Genomic DNA, 22,449 nt, shown 5'->3' with positions numbered 1-22,449 from the left:
CTCAAACGAGAGGACCAGGCCTCAGAAGAGAGGGTTCTCTTGACGTGCATCAGACGCAAAATATACTGAGGATACTGAATCAAGAGAGCTTTGTGATTGTCTGTGAGGGGCACTGAGTCATCAGATTTGAAGACCTATCTGGCAAGTAGTGCCATTTACTGGGAGGGGGCACAGGAGAAAAAATGCGTTCCGAAAGGGCTCAGGAGAGCTAATTAACTCCATTATTGCCGCAGTTGAATTCAAGTGCCTGTGAAATTGGAAGGTTGGAACTCTAAACCCTCTGGGTTGAAGGTATGTAATTGAAACCTACATAAATATAATTTCTGTTATTAAATCATAACATTTCCACTTATTCCATTACTGTTAATAATTAAAGTATGAAGTGGTCTGTTTGAATAACTACTCATGTTTTTGAAAAGCAGAAATGCATTTCTAACATAATTAAACCAGAGACTTTATGCCGTTTTCAAGTGGTGTGTGTTTTTATGCCAGGCTCCCCTTGTGCCTGACACATGTGTTTGCTGACGTTCTGGGTGGACGCTGGTCTTCTATGGACATTGCAGGGGAAGTGGCTGTTGTGAGAACTGCACACTTTTACTAGTATTACCCTCTGTTCCAATGAGTTCGAGCAGTAACTTGTTATGAAGGAGCATCAAATGAATGGAAAATCCATATCAAAGAGCATGTTCTACTTTCATGTCAGTAAACGTGAAGTTGTTTCCTGAGTAATGAGAGAAGCAGAAGCTAGGTTTTATGGGTTCAAAGGGAAAGCATAAATTTCAGATGTCTTAGCCATAGCAGCTCCGCACCTGTTTACAGATCTAGACAGGAGATGTGGGTAAGGAAATAACTTGTGGAAGAAAGAAAAAGAAGATGTTTTATGATAAAGAAATACTACTCGCCATAACCAGTTTGGCTCAGTGGATAGAGCGTCGGCCTGCGGATTGAAAGGTCCCAGTTTCGATTCTGGTAAAGGGCATGTACCTTGGTTGCGGGCACATCCCAGTAGGGGGTGTGTAGGAGGCAGCTGATCGATGTTTCTCTCTCATCAATGTTTCTAACTCTCTATCCCTCTCCCTTCCTCTTTGTAAAAAATTAATAAAATATATATTAAAAAAAAAGAAATACTACTCTACTAAATGTCCCAAGGAAAGTCAGCAATGGTAAACAAAGGCAGAGGAAGGAAAGAAACAGGGCGAGCATGAGTGTGTCTGTCTGAGATGTCCTGAGGAAGCACAGTTAGGACACAGGAGATCATGTTCTTTAATTAGTGGTGAATTGCTGAGACAGTTGCACTTAATAAATTCTAAGTTCCTTGTCTCTGGTTTTTAGGTAATCATTCTCATCTTGCAATCCCTGGTCTTCCCTTCCTCATCCTCAACAGAATAAAAACATCAGCTGTTGAGCCATACTGAAGTAATTTCCATTTCTTTCACATAACATGGTTTTAAGATTTTCCTAAGGAAATTGCCATACATCCAGCTTTCTTTCCTCTACCTAGATACTCCTTTGAATCATCACCTTTCCTCAGCATAGAAAACACTGTTTCTGACAACAGCTCTGATCCTCCACATTTAGGTCAGAGGACATGTCCTTTGCTCCTGGAACAGCCAGTCTGCTCCCAATCACATCTTGCTCACCTTACTCTCTATTGTAATTGGATGTTCCTTTTCACTGTTAGTCTTCTGCACAAATGAATGAATGAAAGGAGGTGTCTTGATGAGCTCAGGAAGGTTTTTCCTATCATCCAAGTGGTATATTCAGCCTGGTAAAGACCAGGCATAGAACACAGGGAGAACTGAGGGAGGAGATTAGAAGAGAATAAATATAGAGAAGTGTTAAACTGTGTTTATTTTATTAAATGCAGACTGTTTAAAAGAACATTATGGATTCTATTTAATAAATAGCATAACAAGTCAATAATTACAAAACTTGTGTTATCTTTTTAAAAGTAAGGATATGCATTTTAAAATTGAAAATTTTGACTACTTCCATTAGTAGATTTTAGTTTAGAAAACATATTAAGAAATGTAAGAAACTTGCATGAAAAGTACAAATATTCGCCTGAAAAAAAAAAAAAGCTGAGAGAACTAGGTAACAGTCTTCTCATTTCAGGATGCTAATCTCACATACCACATGTCTGGTTAGGAGAAAAAATGAAAAGCAGTAAATTTGTTAGATTCACTATAAAGAAGAGTTATAATGGAATTTAATATCTATTTATTAATATACTTACACAGGTTAACTGCTAACATCTTGACCCAAGTGAATTAAACATATTCCTGTTCTCAGGTTGTTTATCAACTAATACTGTAGCTGAGGAATCCCATTGTGTGTCAACATTTGCAACAAAGATAGATTCTGGTCAGCTAAAATAAAAGAGGATAAATTATCATTCTTTGCAAAGTTTATAGACTGAAGATTTTAATTTAATGATAAGAGAAGTTATGTAAAGTTAAGATAAGTTTAAGTATTATAATACCAGAAAATAAGGAAACTGAAAAACCCATCAGACTTATGTCAAAAGAACCAACTGATGAATCTCTCACTGACCAAAGGTGGAAATATTTTAGCATCAATAAGGACAGCACCTGCAGTTTTGAAATATATTAAATATGTTTAAGTAAACAGGCTCATGATGATACTAAAAAATCTCATTGGTCACTTCTGAGAGATATGAAGGAGCCATCTCATTATTTTGAAAACAAATAAATGTAAGGAAAACATCAAACATTTATTCTACTTTTCCAATGTATCCCATACCTAAAGGTAACCAAATAGAAGACTAGAGGGAATTTATCTTTTAAGATATTATTCCAGGTAATAAATAAAGAGTAATAGAATTAGTATATGCCCACTTTTGTAATTCTAAATATTAATAGACCAAATCAATTATTATAATAGTTCATAAAAAGACAATTTGCTTTTCAGTACCAGTCATAGCAGAGTAGCTTTTATTGGACTGTCATGCTGCCCATAGCAATGATAATTCTTGGATAAAATATATATTTAAGAAACTGTTTCAGGGCTTTGAAGTTCAACTTAAAACCAGCAGAAACTTGAGAAGACTTGATTTTTGAATGAAGGAAGGTATACTCCAGGAGATATACATTGAACCAACTTGTTCCTACAAACACATCCCAATTTGCAAGACATATGCCTTTACTAGGCTGAGGAGACAGAGGTCAGAGTTCAAGGTGGCCAGAGTGGCTAGAAATTTAGATTGGAATACTGAAAAGGAGGGAGTCAGAGAGGGAGAGACTCAACTCCTGCATACAAATCTCCCGTGAATCCTTGGCTGATTCCTAAGATGAGCTTCCAAGAACCCTGGTGAAAGCAGAAACTAGGGGATTAAAGTTCTGAAGATGTCGGAATCTTTCTAGTGCTGGAAAGGCCACCTTTGGAGTTCAAGTCCTGCCAATTTAGATGGACTTGCTCAGTACCTTGGGCTTTTAACTGAAAAGTCAGAAAGGCATTGCCTTAGGAGTAAAGACCACACTTGAAGACCAGGTGTTATGCCCTAGGACTGAGGACAAACCAAAATAGACCTGTCCCAACAAATCTTAGAACCAGGCTTTCACTAGGTCAAGGTCATCTGCCAGGGGTTCCGCTTCCTGAGGACCTCTTCCATTTACTTCCTGCCACTACCACCCATCCCTACTCAGTCTCTTTCAGCCTGTCAACCCTCCCCCTTAGCCCCTCCCCTCTTGTCCTTTCTTGACCCTAGACCAGCCATGGGCAAACTACAGCCCGCGGCCGGATCCGGCCCGTTGGAAATGAATAAAACTAAAAAAAAAAAAAAGACCGTACCCTTTTATGTAATGATGTTCACTTTGAATTTATATTAGTTCACACAAACACTCCATCCATGCTTTTGTTCCGGCCCTCCGGTCCAGTTTAAGAACCCATTGTGGCCCTTGAGTCAAAAAGTTTGCCCACCCCTGGTCTAGACGTTAACATAGGTGGTCATCTACTCAGCTGAAATATCACTTCCTCAGAGATATCAGCAAGGGACAACCTAATGTAGATCTCTCCGTTCAAATCTCTCATACAACGCTGTCCTTTTCGCATCATGCTCCACTTAAAATTTATAATTATATATCTATACACATGGGATGAATTGCCTGATGTTTTTCTTTTCCTTTAGATTGGAGGATCCATGAGGACAGAATGTGTTCACTGTTGCAACACCAGCTCCTGCTGTAGAACTTGGTCTAGTACCTATTTGTTAAATTGATGAGTTTAGAAAAATATCTGATTATCTACAGTATAAAGCATGAAATAAATAAAAATATACAACTTACAAATTTATTATATCCATATAATAGCAATTGATTAAAGGAGAATTATTTCTGAGATGACCATATGGGATTTTGAATGTTATTATTAAATGATAGTACAAATATTAATAATTATGAGGTATTTTTATGTTTCCATTTGATACCTACAGCTTTGTTGTGTAGTATGAGAGGTTGGAATTATTCTCCACATATTCCAAATAAGGAAATTGAGAATAAGCATGTTTATCATATTTATTACAAATAAATATTAGAAACAGAAATACAACTTATATCCTCCAGTGACACACTCAACTATCCTTGACATGGTAGATGTTACCAATTTCAAATCTATTTAAAAGGTTAATTTAGATTGATTTTTAAGGGGCAGAGATCATGTTTGTTCCCATAACCTCCAGGAGTGTTGTCGCTGACCTTAACTCTATTTAAAGCTGTGATAGTAGTCACCTGTTCCCTGTGGTTATATGCAACATTTGATCCTGTGTCTTCTTCCTTTGTATTGAATTAATTTTGGTCATTTTAAACTTAAGAGTCCCTTAAATCATTCTGTGTTCTTTTATGCTTCTCTGCAAAAATAGTACAGTCTATTTCCTGTTGATTTCTCGAGTGCATGGCCTCTGCTCTCCATCTCTTTAAACCAAGTTCAGTAATGCAGATCTCAAGTGCCTATACATCACACTGTTGCTTTAATATCTCACTGAGTAATAGTTTAACCGTGGCTCAGTCTGATTTATGTTTCTTAGTAGTCACAATCAGACCTCTGTTTGTTTAGTAATTTGTAGGTAGTAATTTTCAAATAAAGAAACTGTCTGTGTGATCAGTGGTAAGGCTGACTTCATGTTTAGACAGGAAGAGTTTGGTCCATAGCCCTCTCCAGTGGTAGCACTCTTTGTCCATTTATATTTTTGAGGTGATTCCCAAAGCCTTAAAAGTAGAAGACTCTCAGTTTGTTGTTTTCAAGCAGTCTTTCATGACCTTCAAATAAAGTCCATTTGCCGTCATTCAGTAATATACTTTCCAGTTTACTCATTTTCTATTCCAAGTTTTTTTTTTCTTTTAAGAGTCTTCATCAACTGACCTCATCAATAATGTGATGATTCATAGTTTAACTCACAGAATCAATTTCTCCCTGAAGCATCTTTCAGGGACAAGCCACTACCACCTCCACAATTTTCTGTAAAGTATCGCCCACGGTATAGGTAAAAACGTATTTCTTTTCCGTGATACAATTCAGTACGCAATGAACGTATTCCTTTTCAGAGAAAAGGTTTCTGTCACCTTCTTGTTCTTCTTGTCAGATAACCTTCATGCTGTCATCGGCCTCAGCACCACTCGGGAACCTATGCTCCTGGGTGAGGCTCAGGCAGAGCTCAGGATGTTGACTGCCTTTGGAGACCCCAAGAGATTCTCCTCAGTTGATTCTAACATGGTGGGACCATGGAACTCAATTTAAGAAGCCAGCTCTTGGATACGATTTTCTTAGTAATCCACTTGGAGGGTGGAGAGAACATTGCTTTTTCAAACGGCAACTGCCCACCGTCAGAGAAGCCTCAAACTTCTGGAGCAGCGGTAGGCTGCAGGGGTGAAGGAAGGAACCAGGTCAAGTGGAAGATATTGTAATGAGGGGTTTGTTTGCCTGTGAAATATGCAGAGGCAGAAAAACTGTTCGCTGCTCATGGAGGGAAAGCATTTCTGCAATTTAGATGACATTCTTCTCTGAGGTTGAGCGGGTCAGCTCCTCCTGCGACTTTAGACGTTAGAAATTGCCCGGGACCCAGTCCTGCTGCAGAAGCAGAGCTCCTTGGGGGAAAAGTGCTTTGTTTTTATGCATTGCTGTGCCTTCTCCTGGGTTCACAGAGAACTTTCTATAAATATGTGTGTGGGAAGAAGCACAGAATACACATCAGCAACACCACTTCTGACACAACTCCCTGAAAGAAATTAGAATATTTTCCATTGGAAAACCCTGCATTTCACGGAAGATTGTATTTCTGAATCATGCAAATAAAGCAGACTGTGCCTCTTTCCTGGGGTCATGAGGAGAATTTGATATGAGAGCAGGGCCCACAATCATTGTGCGTCTCTTCTTTCTTTGATTCCTGCTATAAATGAGAAGATTGGTGATGGAGGTATTCACTGAGGAGGCTTCAGGTCGCCGACAATTGCCATGGGAAGTCAGCTCAGGCATTCGCTGACAGACAGAGAAAAAGCCACAGAACCCACAGATGGCTCGAAGCCATGCTTGCTGCATAACCTGGCAATGACATTGATAATTGAGCATTTCTTGTGCACTACAGAAACTCCTTATTTTTAAAAAGAGGGCCCGTTTATTTTCATTATTTATTTATTTATGTATTTATTTGTCTTCACTCAAGGATATTTTTTAAAATATATTTTTTAATTGATTTCAGAGAAGAAAGGAGAGGGAGATAGAGATAGAAACATCAATGATGATGAGAGAGAATCATTGATCGGCTGCTTCCTGCACGCCCCCGACTGGGGATGGAGCCTGCAACCCAGGCATGTGCCCTTGACCAGAATCGAACCTGGGACCCTTCATTCTGAGGCCGACGCTCTATCCATTGAGCCAAACCGCCTAGGGCAGGATATTTTTTCCATTGATCTTTAGAGAGAGTAGAAGGGAGGGAGGAGAAGGAGGAGAGATAAAGAAACATCGATGTGAGAGAGACACATGGATTGAGTGCCTCCCATACGCACCCCGACCAGGGCCAGGGTAGAACCTACAACTCAGCTATACCCTTAACCAGGAATCAAACCCATGACCCTTTTGTGTCTGGGGCTCTAATCACTTATCAGCACCAGCCAGGGTGAGTTGAGTTAAGTATATTAATGGTATATACTCAGATCTCTTATAGGTAGACTTAATATAAAGAAATATTGTTATAAATCATCTGAACTTTTTTGTGTGTGACGTGTGTTTGCATTGGCCATGCTCTATTAAGAGTTCAAAATCTGAAAATCTTTTGGAATAGTGAAAATCAGTTTATCCTGAACATTACCGGTGATGGCTGAGACTGGAAATGTTTCTTTTCCAGGCAGCAATGTAAAGTCCAAGTGTACTTTTTACGTTAGTAGTCTTAAAAGTAAAATTTTTTCAAATGTAAAAGCATGACTCATTCAAATACAGAATAAATACTTATCAAAGATGTATTTGAATCATTAGGGAAGTAATTAGAAGGATAGTAAAGCTACTCCAAAGAAAATTCAAGAGACCAACTGCACATAGGAATTCAAGAAAGAATGTTGGGTTACTGGTACTAGGTTAAATACAAATGGTTAGTGTCCATCAGGGCAATAAAAAAACCCATAACCTTTGGAGGTGTATTTTCTACCACATAGAAGCCATTTGAATTTCTACTGGGAAAAATATCTACAAATTAACATGTTACTTAACAGATTCTGTAATCAGTAATCAATGGTAAAATCAGACATATATTAATTTTAGAATTAACTAGTCTTTAGATGGGGCCTGTTAGAAAATGCTCAGTATGACACTGAAAAGATGTGAAGTTCTGCCTTTGATGTATTTTTCAGTTTCTCCAATTTCTTGTAACAGTGGTAAGATCACTTGCAAGGGAGTCTAAATCCTTGTTGCCCACCAGCATCCTTGGCGTGTGTGCTAGATGCTGACGATGGGACACTGAGTTCAAATGCTCTCTCTCTCTTTCTCTCTCTCTCAACAGATTTTCTTTTCAGATAGTTTAAGATTTTTATATCCTTAACTTTATGTGTCTTAGTGTTTTATGATTATTGTTTAAAGTTGTATGCTTTCCTTGTATCAGATATGTTGTATGTAGTTTTTAAGAAAAATGACTTATAGTAGAGCCATTATAAGTGAATTTTCTACTTAAAGTAATACTGTTAGGAATCATCTGAATATTTTTCTTTTTTGAGAATATATGTATATGTATATGTATATGTATATGTATATGTATATGTATATATTGCATATATATATATATATATATATATATATATATAGAATCCTGTACTGGCACTGTACTCACATTCTGAATTATGTTTAGATTTTCCCCCCTGGAGGGTTTGATTCACATGCATGTGAATCTGTGATGTGATTGTAGCCAGTTTGTTGATTCCTCTACTTCACTACTTTCTGGCTTCCAGGCCCCTTTTTCCAAGGCCAGCCCCCCTCATTCATGTTTCCTCCTTCTGAGAGCTAAATTACTGACTGTCCCTATAATCGCCCAGCAATCCCTGGAGCTTCCTTTCACGACAATGAAACAGAGAATGTGTTGGGAGAATGTCCAGGCCTCTTGGAATGAAACATTTAAGAGTAATTGTCATTTATGAGGACAAGAATTGGATTTGAAGACCACGCAGAGTAGATTATTGATTGCGACCTGCTTGATAGTCAGGTTACTAGACCTGAGAACTGAGTTTCCCCAACTACCTTAACTAAAGTGACCCCAGTCTTCTTTTAACCTTTATCAGAACACCTGTTATAGTCTATAATCGTTTATGAACTTATTTGTTCACTTGGTATATATTGTCCATCTTCACTGTATGGAAGCCATGGGGCCATGATTGTGTTGATTACTCTTTTTATCTAAGCATCCATCACAGTGCCTCAAATAGGATGAACTAAATAAATATTTATTGAATGAATGCATCAAATTAGTGTTATACCTGTGAAGTAAGAAGGAAATGGGTAAAAGTGAGAGAAAATGGCAGGTGGCTTCAGTTTAAGACACAAAACAATATACCATTGCTTTAGGCATCAATTGTCTGATATGGTTTTCACTTTCATTTTGCTGATGGAAATATTCCAGGCACAAAAGCTTTAGGTGCCATGAAAGGTTAATATGACTATTATAGTGCAATAATAACAATAGTGAAGAAGATTTACAAACAAAAGAAAAAGTCGACTAAAGTAACACAGACTAAACCTTTCCTGCGGAAAAATTCTCTTGGTAGCTAATTTCCAAAATAGACTTTATCTAAAATAAAACCAGTATTACTATGGTTGCCTTTAAGCGATACATTAACTCAGTGATAACTGCATTGCTCTAAATGTATCCACATTTAATGTCTGTCTTATTGGAATTTTTCTTAATTTATTGTAATCTAATAATCATAGAACACATTATTTGCATTTGACACAGAGTTATGTTTTTACTGTGCACATTTTTTTCAGTGATATAACAAGGAATAATTGTTCAGTTAACATTATTCTTTCCACAGAATGCAATGTTTATTCATGTGCACTTGGTGAATTCTTTATAAACACATTAGCAAGATGTGGAAATATCAAATCACTGAAATTTCAAAAGATAGCTGTATAGAACAGTTGAAAAAAAATTGGGTGGTGGTGAATATAAATGATTCACATTAAATATTATGGATAATCTGAATGAAATGCATATTCGGGTATACTACAAGTAACTGTAATAATTTTGTCAAATGAAATAAGATGAGTTAACTGTAATGCCATTTTTTTGACTGGGAGAAGTTAGCTAGCCAGTTGAAAAATAGCTTCAGATTTTATTGGGTTTTCTTAACCTCTTCATTTATTACATAAATGCATTCTCAAGGGTAATTGCCTTTCAAAAAATATTTGACTTGTGAAATGTAGAAAACACTGCTAGGCTTTTTGAGTATTATCAATTCTTTTTTGTGTTTCTTGTTCAGGGTGCAACTGATTTTGACAGATGAACTGTTATGCTACTAGTATAACATGACGTCTTTTTTCAGATGAGCTGAATAAGAGTGATCTTGACAATGAGTAGATAAGACATTGTCAGAAAGCTGAACAAACATGTCAATGTCACAGTTATGACACAAATGCAGCAGAACAGCCCTTATAATATCATTAAGTGAATGTCTTTTTAACGACGCCCTTGAAAAGAAAGACAATAGCACTGCTGTTAAATACTATTACTTAGCCACAAAAATAATAAAGTAAAACCAAACACAAAGGTCAGTTTAGTATTTATTTGAAGTGGCATTTGATGTGTCTGATGTATGTGCATTTATTTGTATGGGAAATCCTTTATATATGGCAGGTATGAAAGAATTTGGAAATATCAAAACCACTCTTTCAGGAGCTAAAACATTTAACTTTGACATTTCAAGAACACCATTAAAAATACTGATTGTGGAATATGCAAAGTGGCTCTATGAATATTGATCATAACCATTTTTCTGATTTTCTTTTTTTATGGACTGAGAAAGAAGAGCGTTTAATAATATAAATGAAAATTAGAAATATATTTTAAAATGGATTTTGTAAATAGGTTAGTAAAGACTAAAATGGAACCAATCCCAGGTATCAGGAGGGAGTTAGACAAGTGGTGGTTTTATTTTCCCTTATTACGACTGGCTGGGAGCTAACCTATACATGTTTGTGTGATGCTTTCTCTGTACATAGATATTTAAGATGCTTAATGAAAAGAAAGTCTATCCTAAAATGACTTTTAATGTCTTTGTCTGTAGGATCAGAGGTGGTTGATCTGGATGGAAGAAGTTCTCTCCTCTACAGATTTGATCAAAAATCCCCGAGCCCCATAAAGGAGACTATTTCTTTGAAATTTAAAACCATGCAGAGTGATGGGATTCTACTCCACAGGGAAGGGCAAAATGGAGGTCACATCACACTGGAACTGAGAAGGGGAAAACTCTTTTTACTTATTAATTCAGGTACCACTGTTTGGTGAAAGGCTTGAAAATCTGGTCATTTAGATATCACTTCAGTCACTTTATGTGTTTATATCTTATAACAATTAAGGCACTTTATTTCTAGATTCAGGGGATTTATATATATATATATATACACACACCCCAGTATTGTACTTTCATTTGAAATGGTTCATATTTTGCAAATTGTGTAAGATCCCCATTCAGAGTTTTTACATAGTGCCAATAGACCTATATAGCTATTTCTTACCATCATGAAGAAGGAGATGGGTCATTAAAAAATATTAAGGTAGTAAAAATAATGAGGTTGTAGGAAAGATAAAATTTATATTGAAAATGTGCATGTGATGGGTAATACTAATAAAAAGAATTAACAGTGGAAGAAATTACAGCAAGGTTGAGAGGATATTCTATTCCACTTCAGGTAAATCCACACTAGTGTTTGGGGTGGAACGCATGGAAGGAGATGGTGATTATTATGAAAGATGGTGACTGATGAAAAGGAAGCTTTTTTTTTTTTTAAGACTGGGAATAACAGTGCTTTTGTTTTTCTTTTCTAAGCTGACACTAGACTGCCCTCTCCTCACACCCCGATCAACCTCACCCTGGGCAGCCTGCTGGACGATCAGCACTGGCACGCGGTGCTCATCCAGCGCGCGGGCAAACTGGTCAACTTCACCGTGGACGAGCACCGGCACCGCTTCCACGCCCAGGGGGAGTTCAGTTACCTGGACCTGGATTCTGAGGTGTGATGGTTATGTTTCCATTGATACAGGTTTGAGGATGTGGATGGGGTTGAGTCCAGCAAAAGAGAACCCCACTCTCAGAGTGAGTCAAAGTCCTGGAGAACCCCGAGGTGACATAGTGCACAGAAGCAGACTTGGGCGTCTTCTACTGAGACTTCATCTTTCTCAAATATGTTAATTTATTATATTTTTATGTTAATTTATTATTATATAGAGAGAATCTTTTTTACTTGAAATGTGTAATCACAGAATGTCACATGCAAGAAATCTCCAGGAAGAGATCTCATTGCCACAAGGAAATACAAATTGTGTTGCCTGATTTTTTGTTATAGGGCACCCTGAACTGTGAAGATTTATTGGGAGGATATAGCAAATATTAGATTTATTAATTCATTAACAATCAATTCAAATGCTTAAGTGTCAATGTGTGCCAGAAATGTATATAAAATGAAATGTGATTGTAATCAGTTACATTATTAAACAGACCAGGTTTACCATGGATAAAAAGAGGTGTTTTTATTCATCAACCAATAAATATCAAATCTGAGGGTAATTAGCATTGTGGAAGGCTTATAGAAGTCTAATGTAAATGAGAATTGAGTGCATATAAATTTGCATAAATTTGTTTTAAAATCTGTATCTTTATTTAAAAAATATCTCTGACAGTAACAGTATGACAGTATAGGGTGATGAAAAATGGATATATCTGAGCTATTATATATATATAAGCAATAATTGCTAATCATAATTATTTAAGCAGATTATCAGAAAATCACTAAACAATATTATTGATGCCATTGTTCTTTCTAAGATCAGCTTTGGAGGGATTCTAGCACCTGGAAAATCAGTGTCATTCTCCCAGAAAAACTTCCACGGGTGTTTAGAAAATCTCTATTATAATGGAGTAGACATCATTGATTTGGCCAAGCGACAAAAGCCACAGATCTTCGCTATGGTAAGAGAGCCTTCATGTGAAGGAAGGAGCAAAACTACATGGCTTTTCCCATGATGAAATTGCTCTATTTGATAAGCTATTTTAGACTTTACTCTTATTCTTTTAAAGCTTTTCTCTGCTTGGCAATATGCCTATAAGGGATTAATTCTATCTAAAGGAATTACAATTCACAAGGCATATTATTTTACTTCATATGAAATAGAGCAGGGTGTGTGTGTTTTTCAGTTGATCATTTTGTTGCAATATTATTACTCCCAGGAGACTAATTTCTTTTGCTCTGTAATTTCCTTAATAAGATGTTCCCTGACAAACTCTCTAAACAACCATACTGACTTCCTGGAATCAGATAACATCCATGTATATTAGAGAGGCATTTGAAAAACATGTATTTTGCCATGGTCATTCATAACAAATAAAAGAAGCTAATCGGCTGTGACAACATCGCATCTGCCAATCTGTCCCAGTAGCAGTGCTGACCAGGCTATACTGTGTTCTAATTCTATGGAAATATGGCAGGTTTAAAGGCAAGCATATAGGTCAGGTTCAGCTGGGAAAGCAGCGCCACTGTGTTTTATGAACAAGGGATCTGATTTAGGACTTGGAGTTTAACAGTTGTCTGAGGAGCTGGAACGTGGAGGCCCGTGTCGGGAAGAGGAGTTGTGAGGGAGCGCCAGGGAGAGCTGGCACCAGCGTCTGTGGTCATCCTTCACTGTGCACCATCACACACTCCAAAGCCTGGAGGAAAATGGCCAGCACTTCACTTACCACTCAGATATCACGCAAGCTCCCCGTTCGGCTAACTTTTAACCAGAACAGACAAGAAAGGGGATTCTGTGAAATGTGGTATCCAGTTTAACCAGCTTGATGATTGAAAAGTGTACACACATATCCACCTGAATCTGTTTCTTTACTTGCAAGTTTCAAAGCACATCATAGGAATATTTATTGTTTACAAAATGTTTCATCCCTAATTCTCTGTGTGAATTAGTAGCATTTATATAACATACAGCAAATTTTTTAAAACTTACTGATTTCAGAGAGAGAGAGGGGAAGGGAGGGGGAGAGAAAAAAAATCCATTTGATGTTCCACTTATTTATGCATCCACTGGTTGATTCCTGTATGTGCCCTGACCGGGGATCAAATCCAAAACCTTGGCATATTGGAGCGACATTCTAACCAACTGAGCTTCCTGGCCAGGGTTCCACTGAAATTCTAAAATAATGTTGTTGTTTTTTATAATTAGGAAAGTGGTTTAAAAGGAAAATAAATATTGTAGGTAGTTGTGTTTAATTGGCAAAATGAGTTTTCAGAAACTCCTCATGCAGCTAACACCCACTTTTCACGGGCAAGAGGATTTGCTGCTTGCAGGGGAGCAGGCAGCTGTCCAGAGGAAGCATGAGACCAAACTGCAGCTGGTAAATGTTTCCATTTTTACTAGGTTTGTTCATTGTGTAATTGCCTTTACATTATAGGCCAGTGTAGTCTACTTTTCAGTTTTTGTTTTTCATTCTTTGGGACAAGATATTTGCAACAATAAAAGCTAATTCACTTTTAACAGAATCACAATATAACCAAAAACTTTTGTTTAACCAAGACTAAGTGGTTAAATTCCAATGTGTAGTCTTCTAAATAAAATTTATTTTATTGACTTTTCAATTCTGTATTTGGAAAATTTACTAAGGATCATTTTCAGGAAAAATAAAAACATTTATCTTTATTTCTGAAGCATGTTGAACTACATGCTTAATTCTTTCTAAATTATTCAGACCATAAGATTTTTTAAATATATATATTTTACTCGAGTAGCAAAATAATTTTTCAGATAGTATTTTAATAAAAATTTATGTAATATAATGTATCCTGAAGATCTATTTTAAAACCATTGGATGAGAAATACCTGTAAATCTGATGAGAAGGCATAGTGATAAAGAAAAAACCAAATAGTTAAAAAAAGGAATGTAAGTAGTGCCTTGAACATTGTAGTGCCCTATGTAAAACCTACAGAGAAGAAGGAAAAATGAAAAGTAGGCAGAAGATATGCAGACCACTCTGAGGAAAGCAAGTCAAAAAGAACAATGAATCATGAAAAATGCTCAGATTCACTGCTACTCAGATCAGTGAAAAATAACTAAGAATGATATATTGCTTTGACATTTTTGCCATTGAATTTGTACAAATTTAAAAGGTCTATGATACCTATTTCTGCCAAGGGTGTGGGGAAAAGGATATCCTCATTTATTACTGGTAGAAGTGTGGAGTATTTTAACTTTATCTTTTTGAAAAAGAAGCTGAAACTATTTATTAAAACAGCTAGGTACCTGCAGTTCTGTACTTAGAATCTTCTTCACACAGTTATGTATGACAACGTTGTTGGGAGAAGCAAAACCTGGACACAAAGAGCGTGCACATTAACAGGAACACAATTGAGTATAATACGGATCACTCACATACTAAATAAAAAGAAGGAATTTGGCTTATGTCAGATAACTCAGAAGGATTTCCACAAGGTATATTTTAGTGATAAAATTATGATAGCCCTAGCCAGTTTTTCTCAGTGGTTAGAGCTTTGGTCCATGGACTGAAGGGTCACAGGTTTGATTCCCGTCAGGGGCATGTACCTTGGTTGCAGGCTGAAACCCTGGCTTTGGTAGGGGTGGGTGTGGGAGGCAACCAATCACTGTGCCTCTCTCACATCAATGTTTCTCTCAAAATCAATGGGAAAAAAATATCCTCAGGTGAGGACTAACAAAAGAAAAAAATCATGATAAAGTAAGTGGTTCCTACTTTCGTAAAACAAATAATGCCCAGTGTGTAGGTATATGCATTCAACACATATAGGGTATCCTCTACCCCACTATGAATAGTTATAAATACATTTTATTTTTGAAATTGAACTATCAGCTGTTAAAGTGTGTATACAGTTTTTTGGGACACCCTGTATATACGTGTTTATGTATATACTAGTATAATTGAACATACAGCTGAAACTCTGTTTCAATGGGAACAGAGAAAAATATGGAAAGAAAAACAGTAGCTCGTTAATATTGGTTATGTTATGGGATGGTTTTGAAGCCAAAGGCAGCAAAGGGGTGAAATGAGTGGAAAGGGAGAGTCAAGTAAAAGATAAAAATAAAGCGATGGCTTAAATAATGTTCATTGAATTAAATCCAAGTAGGTCAGATGGCGTGAAAGTTGAGAGATGGGAGAAAAGGATTTCACCTAGAAAAACCCAGGGAAAGATTTGCATTATTGTAATCACTGGGTTCGCATGTTTGACAAGAATCTGAATTTTCATGTGGATAGCAATTTGTTGTTTTACTTGGAGGATAATTTGAGATTGATACATAGCCTTTGTGACTATTTCAGCTTCTATTACTAATGTGATGGACTCATCCTTAAAGCTTTTTCTTTGACTTTATTGCAGGGAAATGTGTCTTTTTCCTGCTCACAACCCCAGTCTGTGCCTGTGACTTTTCTCAGCCCCAGGAGTTACTTAGCACTGCCAGGCTCTTCCAGGGAGGACGAGGTTGCTGCTGCTTTCCAATTTCGAACCTGGAATAATGCGGGGCTTCTGCTATTCAGTGAACTTCAGCTGGTTTCGGGGGGCCTCCTCCTCTTTCTTAATGATGGAAAACTTAAGCTGAATCTCTACCAGCCAGGAAAATTACCCAGTGACATCACAGCAGGTAATAAGCATGTTCCCGTGGGCATGTGTATGCATTTGAAAGATTTCCTTATTCCTCCGTCTCCATAAAATTTTATACATAACCAAAAAATTAATATTTGTTTAATACATGAATATGTGAGTTAATAAGATTACCGGTACTCTTCCTTAGAGGAACTTGATTGTCATTTTTTAAAAAATATGGCTCTACACTAACAGTTCTTATTAACCCAAAGATACTTAGGGGGAATAAAAATTTCCTTCTAAGACCCTCTCGCCCACTCCAGAAAAATCCACGTATACTGAGAAAATGTGTTTGGGGATAAATGTAAAAGACTTTGAAATGGACCCAGAAGTTTACTAGGTGTCTTCAGTGGAAACCAGGCATTGTCTAATGTAGCTATTAGTCTTCCCTGGTCTGTGAGAGAAAGGGGGAGGTTTTTCTTGGGTCTGTATGGTATCTCTACATTAGTATGGTGAGGCCTAAATACTAAGTCAAAGTAACTACTTGCTGATGCATTCTGTACAGAGTTGGATATGTTTGGGGAGGATGAAAAGATTCATGCAAAGTTCCTCATTTGGGCACCAAAAGGAGTTCTCTGTCCTTCTAGGCAATACGGTTATCATCGTAATGATTCGAAATAATATAATTAAAGAGATGATATGAGTGTCTGGAAAATTAATGTCTAATTTAGGTCAGCGCTTTTGGTGAAGGATATTTTTGTCTCTTCATTAAAATTATATAGTTTCTGACAAGGGATCTCCATTACATTTTCATATATATGGAGTAATGTTTGAGCCAAGCAACTGGAGGTCACATTGGGATAAACTGCTGCATCAATTTAATAAATGATCTTTAAAAACATTTCAAAGATCCTATTGTACTACATTAACTCTGACCAAAATTAATAAGCTATGACTGGGAGGGGGAAAAAAAGTTAAAATGTAATCGAAAACTACATATATGGAAAAGTATACAAATGGATACACAAATGTGGAGTCTTTATCTTTTTTGTTGTTCATCTATCAGTGCAGTTTAAATGTGGGAGCTGAAAATTCAATATGAATGATAATTTTTGAGAGATACTATGCTGTGACCTTTTAATGCAATGCTTAAAATGTGGTATGTTTGCAGTCTTGACAAAGGAAATAAATCAGTGTCATATTAATAATTAGTAGGTTCTCTAAAATGAGGACCTAAAAATGTAAGCCTGCCATTAATGTGTAGTTTATTGTGATTTATTTGACATCCGCAGAAGTGGTTATATTCATAGCCTAATTTTCAACATTTTAAAGAAACTGCTTCAGAACAATGCAACTGTAGTGAGCCCCTTGAAGCTAGTTCATTTCTAAACACTTTACAGGCATGTCTATTTAATAAATTACTAGGTGTAAACCTATAAAAGAATACCTTGAATGTTGTAAAAGTCTCTAAATTAATGTTTAAATTCATATGCAATATAATCTATTATTATATCACATGACTTGGTGAGCTTGTTTCCATAGCTAATAATATGGAGCCTATACTAAATATGATTGTCAGTATGAAAAATTGTCAGTATGAAAAATTGTTACTTTTCCCTATTGGTATGGCTCAGTGGTTGAGCGTTGACCCATGAACCAGGAGGTCACAGTTCGATCCCCAGAAAGGGGCGTGTGGGAGGCAGCCATTCGATGATTCTTTCTCATCATTGATGTTTCTCTCTCCCTCTCCCTTCCTCTCTCTGAAATCAATAAAAACATATTTTAAAAATTTGTTACACCTCATAGAATAAAAGCAGGTCTTTACGTACCAACTCCCCCACTCCCATTTTTTTCTAATTTCTTTAAAAATGTTAATTTTTGTTAGTTTCACTGTTATGTTTGAAAGTAGACTACCTTTAGTAGACTAAACTGGGTGGGTGGCCAGTTTATTCTCACATAGGGAAAGACTTTCCACTTACGTTTCATAAGTACAGTTTTCAATAATTAAATTAGTTATCAAAACATATATAATGGGTCTTTAAAGATAATTAGCTACTTACTGGTAGATTTGTATCATATTATGCTAAATATTACCATTATAAAAGGGTAGCTTGATTTTTCTTAGCTATTGGAGATATAAATTACTAATTGTTCATGTTTTAAAAACTCACAGTTTTATCTTTTACAATGGAATAAACATTAAATTGTGTTGAGGAAGAACTGAATTGTGCAAGTGTTTGAATTACCAGCCTACATTTTTAATTCAGTTTTGCCAATTGTCATTTGAAATTCTTTGAAAATATTATGTCAGCCTATATCATTTTTGAAATATTAAAGCTATCTATTATATTGATCCAAATCATAAAACATATTAGCAATACTACATAGTCCTTCATGAAAAACTACTTTCAGTCTTTGTCACTTTTATAGAAAAAAGCAAAAATCAGCCAGAACCGGTTTGGCTCAGTGGATAGAGCGTCGGCCTGCGGACTGAAAGGTCCCAGGTTCGATTCCGGTCAAGGGCATGTACCTTGGTTTCGGGCACATCACCAGTAGGGGGCGTGCAGGAAGCAGCTGATCGATGTTTCTCTCTCTTTGATGTTTCTGGCTCTCTATCCCTCTCTCCCTTCCTCTCTGTAAAAAATCAATAAAATATATATTAAAAAAAAAAAGCAAAAATCATTCAGATGGCATCCCAGACCCAGTGAACAATACTTTATATATTGTTATGTTGTATTGTTAGTTATTTGTCCTATTTAAAATAAATTCTTTATTGTCAAGTTCGAGATTTCTGCTATGAGTTTAGCATTTCTGCCGCTGCTTCTGCCTGGCGGTGGAAATCAGGCCTGTAAACACGCTTCTGGCTCTCATGGTCGGCTGGCAGAGGCAGGCTTGCAGCGTATGAGGGGTTTCTGCATTTTTCCCGTCCCACATATCCGCAATCCCAGTGGCCCTGGCAGTGGAGCAGCCCTCTTGATTTGCCTCACCTGGGGAAGCCTTTTATTTTCTTTCTTCCCTCTTCTTCCTTTTTGCTGTTGGTATACTCCTACCCTTTCAGATTGTGACCCTGTGACACCCTTAAACTCCCACTTTTCCCTAACGTGATGAGTGGCAGTGACCTCCATGTTTTCTTTCATGGTGGCAGGAGCTATTGGCGGCATGGATCTTTCCTCCTGGGTAGTGCACATAGCAGTGGATGCGGGAATTTCTGGCCCTGGGTCAGAGCTCTGAAAGACATTGGGAAGCAGGTAGAACACTTCAGCTGGTCCTTGAGTAATGGCCTCTGTATAATTGCCTTTTGCACCTTTGCAAAGAGCCTACCTCATACAGCAGGCTTCTTTTTTCTTTATACATTATACTCCCTGGATGCCTATTATAGTCTTATGAGAGAGTGATGATGGCTAAGCTGTCACAATATTTCTGTAGCAATTTAGGAGTGCTACCAGAAGATTATATACGAGGTGCTGATATAAATCTTTTTCTTCTGGCTGTATTTTGTGTGTTCACACAGGTTTGGGCCTGAGAAGGTGAGAAAAAGAGAGAGGTGTGCCCAGGAGAGAGAGAGGACAAGAGAGATAATAAGAAGGAGAGAGAAAAAAAGAGGAGGAGGAGGAGGGGAAAGGGAGGGGGAAGAGGAAAAAGAGAGAATAGGAAAGGAGAGAAAGAAGAGGGAGAGATTTCTGGTAAACAATCCTATTCTCTGATTGCCTTCCATTTATTACTCCATTCTTCTGTTGTTCCATTGGGAATTGTCAATGCTTTCCACTCAAAGACCACAGTAATCACACAAGTTGGGTTTATTGCTTATTGCAACAAGAACACACACCTGGGAAACCACCAGCGTCTAAATAAAAAGGTGTGAAAGGTGATTTATTATTGGATTTTGGGTTGTGTTAACTGATTTGGGAGACATTCCAAGGAAGTAGAGATTGCTCTAGATTAAACGCTGCCAGGAAGTGAGGGTGATTGTATGAATAGGTATCTTTGTAAATTTTATCTAGAAGGATGGAGGAATGCAATAAGGCTAACAGAAAAAAATTAGTTGCCAATCCAGGAGTGGAAGTTTGGTATTTTTGTAGTTTTCACAGTAGCTTTGCTTTTGTTTGTGCTTAGACAAGATTATAGAGTAGGTTTGATTATTTTGGGTCCCATTTTATTGGTGCCACACAGTAACTTTGTCTGATATTGATGTTCTGAGATTATGTTCAACAGGAGAAGCCGAGGCCAAGTTCTGCATTGCGGGCCAGCTGCCCATCCCACTAGGGCCTCGGAGAGTGCCAGGCCAGTTCCCAGCTGTTAGCAGGTGCTTTTCTCTTTCTCAAAGTTACTTAGTTAACATGAGCGCATAGGTAAAGGGACCACAGGTCCTGCAGGCAGAGGAATGTGGGTTTGGGAATCAGCTCCCCAGACGGATGCTACCTTGGGTGACTAGTTTATGTTCCTCAAGACTCATTTCTCCATATTTAAATGAGAATAATAATAACAGTGTTGAAGACTAAATGACACAATCATATAAAACACACAGTACCAGTTATGAATAATAGTTCAATAAAACTGTTATTATTATTATTATATTATTATACTAACAACACCCCCCTCCCCAGACTCAAAAATTATAAGCGGTGGGAGCAGTGTACTGGAATTAGCATTTAGTTACCTAACATCACGAATAAGAAAAAGTACAGATTCTATTTCTCCTCCTCCTTTCCCTCTTTGCAAGCTTTTGGACGGGGCTCACTTCTCATTCCACTTAAAAATGGGAAGGAATAATCTACTTTAAAAAAATAGAATCTGATTTAAAAATGATCCTTTTCATTATGCATAGTTAGGTGAAATGAATTAAACAGGGCCTTCATTATAATTTGAGTGATAAGTCCCAACGGCAGATAATAAGTCTCCTTATCACAAGTGAATGATGTCTGTCACCGGTGAGGCTGGAGAGTTGCTTCCGGCAGTTTCCCCTGCAAATAGAGCATGGCTTCCTAGCCTGCTGGCTGGGAGGATAGATGCCCTGCACTGTGTCGGACAACAGAGTGGGCTGTCCCAGCAGTTTTTGTTCTTAGTTTAAATTGGTTTCCATGTGGACAGAAGAAATTCCTGAGCCTCTGGCTTAATCCTCTTGTGTGCCTAACCTAGCAGTTACCTGGAGCAGTGCTACTCACAGTGGGGGAGACCCCACTAGAACTGGCTCAGTGCAACACTTGTTACCAGGATGGGTATAAAAACTGAGATGGCCCTGGCTGGCTTCACTCAGCCCTTAGAGCAGCCGTGGGCAAACTACGGCCCGCGGGCCGGATCCGGCCAGTTGGAAATGAATAAAACTATTGAAAAAAAAAGACCGTACCCTTTTATGTAATGATGTTTACTTTGAATTTATATTAGTTCACACAAACACTCCATCCATGCTTTTGTTCCGGCCCTCCAGTCCAGTTTAAGAACCCATTGTGGCCCTCGAGTCAAAAAGTTTGCCCACCCCTGCCTTAGAGCATCGGCCTAAGAACCAAAGATTTGCACGTTTGATTCCCAGCCAAGGGCACATACCGTGGTTGCAGATTTGTCCCTGGCCCCTGTCTGGGCATGTGCAGGAGGCAGCCAATCTGTGTGTCTCTCTCACGTTGATGTTTCTCTCTCTCCCCTTGCCGCCCCCCCTCCCCCCCATCTCCCTCTCTTCCCCTCTTTCTACAAAGTCAATGGAAAAAATATCCTCAGATGCGAATGGAAAAAAAATAAGATGAAGCTATTAGAAACTGCTGTAGCAGTAAGATATTGCTGTACCACCTAAGCACATGGTCAGTGGGCATGTGTTATATACATCCTCTTTATTTAATTTTTCAGCCACTCATTGTGGTTGCATTTTGTGTAAGTATCAATCTGCAATACATAGGAAAAGAAAATGCTCATCACCACAGGTAGTTTGAGAAGCACTGCCCTGGACCAACGGAGAGCCTAAAATGAAATAACAGGGGTAAAGTCATGTACACAGGCACACCCATGCTTTGAAAAAAGATGGAAGGAGACACGTGGTGGGGCAGGGAGAGAGGGGAGGGTGCGTGTGATGCAAAACTCACAAGTGAACAAGGGTTTTCACTCTGAATGTGTCTTCTCGGGGGGAAGCTCTGGATGACAAATCTGGGGCATTTGATATT

The 22,449-nt window shown here is 37.7% G+C and overlaps 1 protein-coding gene across 1 annotated transcript in view; it reads left to right on the top strand.

Annotated features, from left to right (window-relative positions):
- The window catches only part of CNTNAP4 (contactin associated protein family member 4), a 245,985-nt gene that overhangs the window by 142,255 nt on the left and 81,281 nt on the right, over positions 1-22,449 (top strand). Inside the window, exons 5-8 of the mRNA XM_036346911.1 lie at positions 10,773-10,976; positions 11,535-11,719; positions 12,531-12,674; positions 16,100-16,361. Coding sequence (XP_036202804.1) covers positions 10,773-10,976; positions 11,535-11,719; positions 12,531-12,674; positions 16,100-16,361 — 795 coding nt within the window. The remainder of the gene's footprint in view (positions 1-10,772; positions 10,977-11,534; positions 11,720-12,530; positions 12,675-16,099; positions 16,362-22,449) is intronic.

The sequence above is a fragment of the Myotis myotis genome, unplaced genomic scaffold (genome assembly GCF_014108235.1).
Source record: "Myotis myotis isolate mMyoMyo1 unplaced genomic scaffold, mMyoMyo1.p scaffold_m19_p_19, whole genome shotgun sequence".
Classification (NCBI taxonomy): Eukaryota; Metazoa; Chordata; class Mammalia; order Chiroptera; family Vespertilionidae; genus Myotis; species Myotis myotis.
Note: the sequence above shows the minus strand (reverse complement) of the source record. Positions and strands in the feature narration are given on the sequence as shown.